Genomic DNA, 2,670 nt, shown 5'->3' with positions numbered 1-2,670 from the left:
TATTCTGTATCACAATAGGATCATTTTAAGCCCATTTGTAATATTTGTCACATGAAATATAGCATCCCCCCCGAAAACCCTCCCAAATAACTATTAATTTCTTTTCAGTATTCACTTTAACATGGATGCTAAATGTTGTAGAACAAATTGAAACATTAAAACAGCTTTAAAAATAGAGCTGTCACTTTTTTCCTCATGATATAAATAATACACTGTCTGTGTTGCAGTAAGAGCTATGACAGAGTTTGGAGATTTAATCAAAGTCCCATGAATTTAAGCATGGCTACTATAGGTTAGGTATGAAATACAAATCAACATTCACACTGAACTGAAAGGAGGTCAGAGGAAACTTTAAGTCCATTCACAAAGACTGATTTGCTGAGCTAAAAGACCAGGAAACAACTAGACATACTGACTTCTGGAATATGAGCTTTCAGTTTTCCTTTGCATGTGATGAGTTTTGTAAGATGTCTGATGTGAAGGTGCTGAGAACCTGTAGTCTCTGGTTTTCTCATTACACCGGCAAAAGGAACAGAGTATTGCTCCCCCAACAACAAGACAGAATGCAGATACCCAGCCTATGTAGAGGGCCTCCCCAAGTTCTCGTTTTTGTGCCACGTTGACAGTTGGATTGTAGAAGTCTCTGATGATCGTATTGGCAACCCAACACACTGGGATGAACACAACAATACCAGATAGGATGAAGAGGATTCCAGCCGCCAGCAGAATATGACCCTTGATTTGCTGGTTGTTCCCAGTGCACTGAGTACACTTCATGCCAGTAATAGCAATCATAAAAGCAAGAAATGAGACAGCCGAAGCGGAGCACATCAGTCCTCTGGATGCCTGTAGATCAGGTGCGAGAGCCAAAAGGGAGTCATAGACTTTGCACTGCATCCTGATGTTGGCTTGGCTGATGCAGTGCATCCATAGTCCTTCCCAAATGGTCTCAAACACTATGATGTTGTTTTCAATGAAGGCAGTTACTCTCCACTGAGGCATGCCTGTGACTGCAAAAGTCCCAACTATGCCAATGCCTCCAACTACCAGTCCGACCATCTGCAGTATGTTACTGGCCATATTTCTGTCAGAAGTAAGGCAGGACAACCAGTTCCTAAAGCAGTTCCCTTTAAAGATGAAAGACAAGCAGCTGAAGTGCTGCTCTGCTGAAATAGGTCTTGTTTGTTCCAAGACACTTTTAAATAGGCAGTCTCTGCTACTTCAAACCAGTTTAAATCTGGTGTATGCAGGCTAGTACTCAGCTTCATGTCATTGTCACTGAAATTCCACTGACTCAAATAGTTAAACTAACCCATCAAGTGTAACAGCTTTCAAAGCTAATAAAAGGCCTGGGAGAACTGGGTTTGTCTAAACCAGCAAAAGACACTGAGGATAAATCTGCTCTACTGTCCTTTTAGAAAACCCCAAAATCTCAGGTTTAACTTTCTCATTGCAAAACTATTTAACATGTGCCAAGGAAACAGAACAATCTTTATAATGAAAGGATTCACACTATTTATACAGGCATGGCTGCAGCAGTTGGTGCTGCAGGTTATATGGGTAGAGAGAATATCCTATGTGCCCCAGAAATCTGCTTAACCAAAGTGCCAGAAGAAAAGATGAGATCTATTGTCTGCTACAGGATTACTGCCTTTATTTGGGAAACGCTGCTTTTAACTTTTGCTGAAGGTTCAAGGATGGACTCAAGGAATAAACTAAATCAAATAGAAAGCATGATGCCATGAACTAAAACCAATGTTGAGCACAGGATAACCAAATAATAATAGGCCCCAATCCTAGGAATACTTATGTACACGTGTGGATAGTCCCAAAGAGCTGAACAGGGGTACTTAAACATGTACAGGTATTCACCTGTTTAAATGGTTACAGGATGAGAGGTATAGAATGAAATTTCTAGTTAATCGTAGAAGACCACAACTGGAAGGGACCTCAAGAGGTCATCAAGACCAGTCCCCTGCCCTCATGGCAGGACCAAGCACTAGCTATATCATCCCTTTTAGATAGTTCTTAAATGTCTCCAATGTTTGAAGACCCTACAATCAGTCTAGGCAATTTATTCCAGTACTTATCCACCCTGACAGGACTTTTTTCCTAATATCCAACTAAACCTTCCTTGCTGCAATTTAAGCCCATTTCTTGTCCTATGCAGAAAAATATTTCCCCTCCTAAAGCAGAACAAAGACTATCCCTAATCTAGACCCACAGAGAACTTCAGTTTTGAAAGAAAAACTACCTCTGAGTTATCCATATCCAAAAGAAAAATTTACAATAACTACAAAGAAACATAATTTAAAATTCATAGCTGGAAAAGAGATACTAAATAGATGATGGTCAGATTTCTGCTCCCCTCCCCACAAAAATTCATTCAGCCTGAAAGAGATCGCTGCAATAACCACAATCGCTGAGTTGTCTTTGATTACCTCAGTCCTTTTTACTTCAATCAGGGTCTTTGATTCTCTCTCTCTCTCTCTCTCTCTCTTTCTCCAGAAATGAGACACTCCAGAAAAGTCAGGATTTCTCTAGATTTATACCGGTATAGAAAGAAAAACTTAGTCTGATGTCTGTATGTCACCTTTGCAGGAGTGATGCTGCAGTTACACACTGGGAGTTATGATGGTAAACTACAGTCATCTGTAACTCCTTGTTGTC

The 2,670-nt window shown here is 40.3% G+C and overlaps 1 protein-coding gene across 1 annotated transcript; it reads right to left on the bottom strand.

Moving 5' to 3' along the window:
* Positions 1-402: 402 nt before the first annotated feature.
* LOC142006936 (claudin-8-like) lies at positions 403-1,268 on the bottom strand. Its single transcript, XM_074983449.1, is given in 2 exon segments — positions 403-1,145; positions 1,148-1,268. Coding segments are annotated over 2 exon segments (864 nt in total).
* Between the last annotated feature and the right edge of the window lie 1,402 nt (positions 1,269-2,670).

Source organism: Carettochelys insculpta, chromosome 1 (assembly GCF_033958435.1).
Source record: "Carettochelys insculpta isolate YL-2023 chromosome 1, ASM3395843v1, whole genome shotgun sequence".
In the NCBI taxonomy this organism is placed as follows: Eukaryota; Metazoa; Chordata; order Testudines; family Carettochelyidae; genus Carettochelys; species Carettochelys insculpta.
This window is presented reverse-complemented; position numbering and strand designations above follow the sequence as displayed.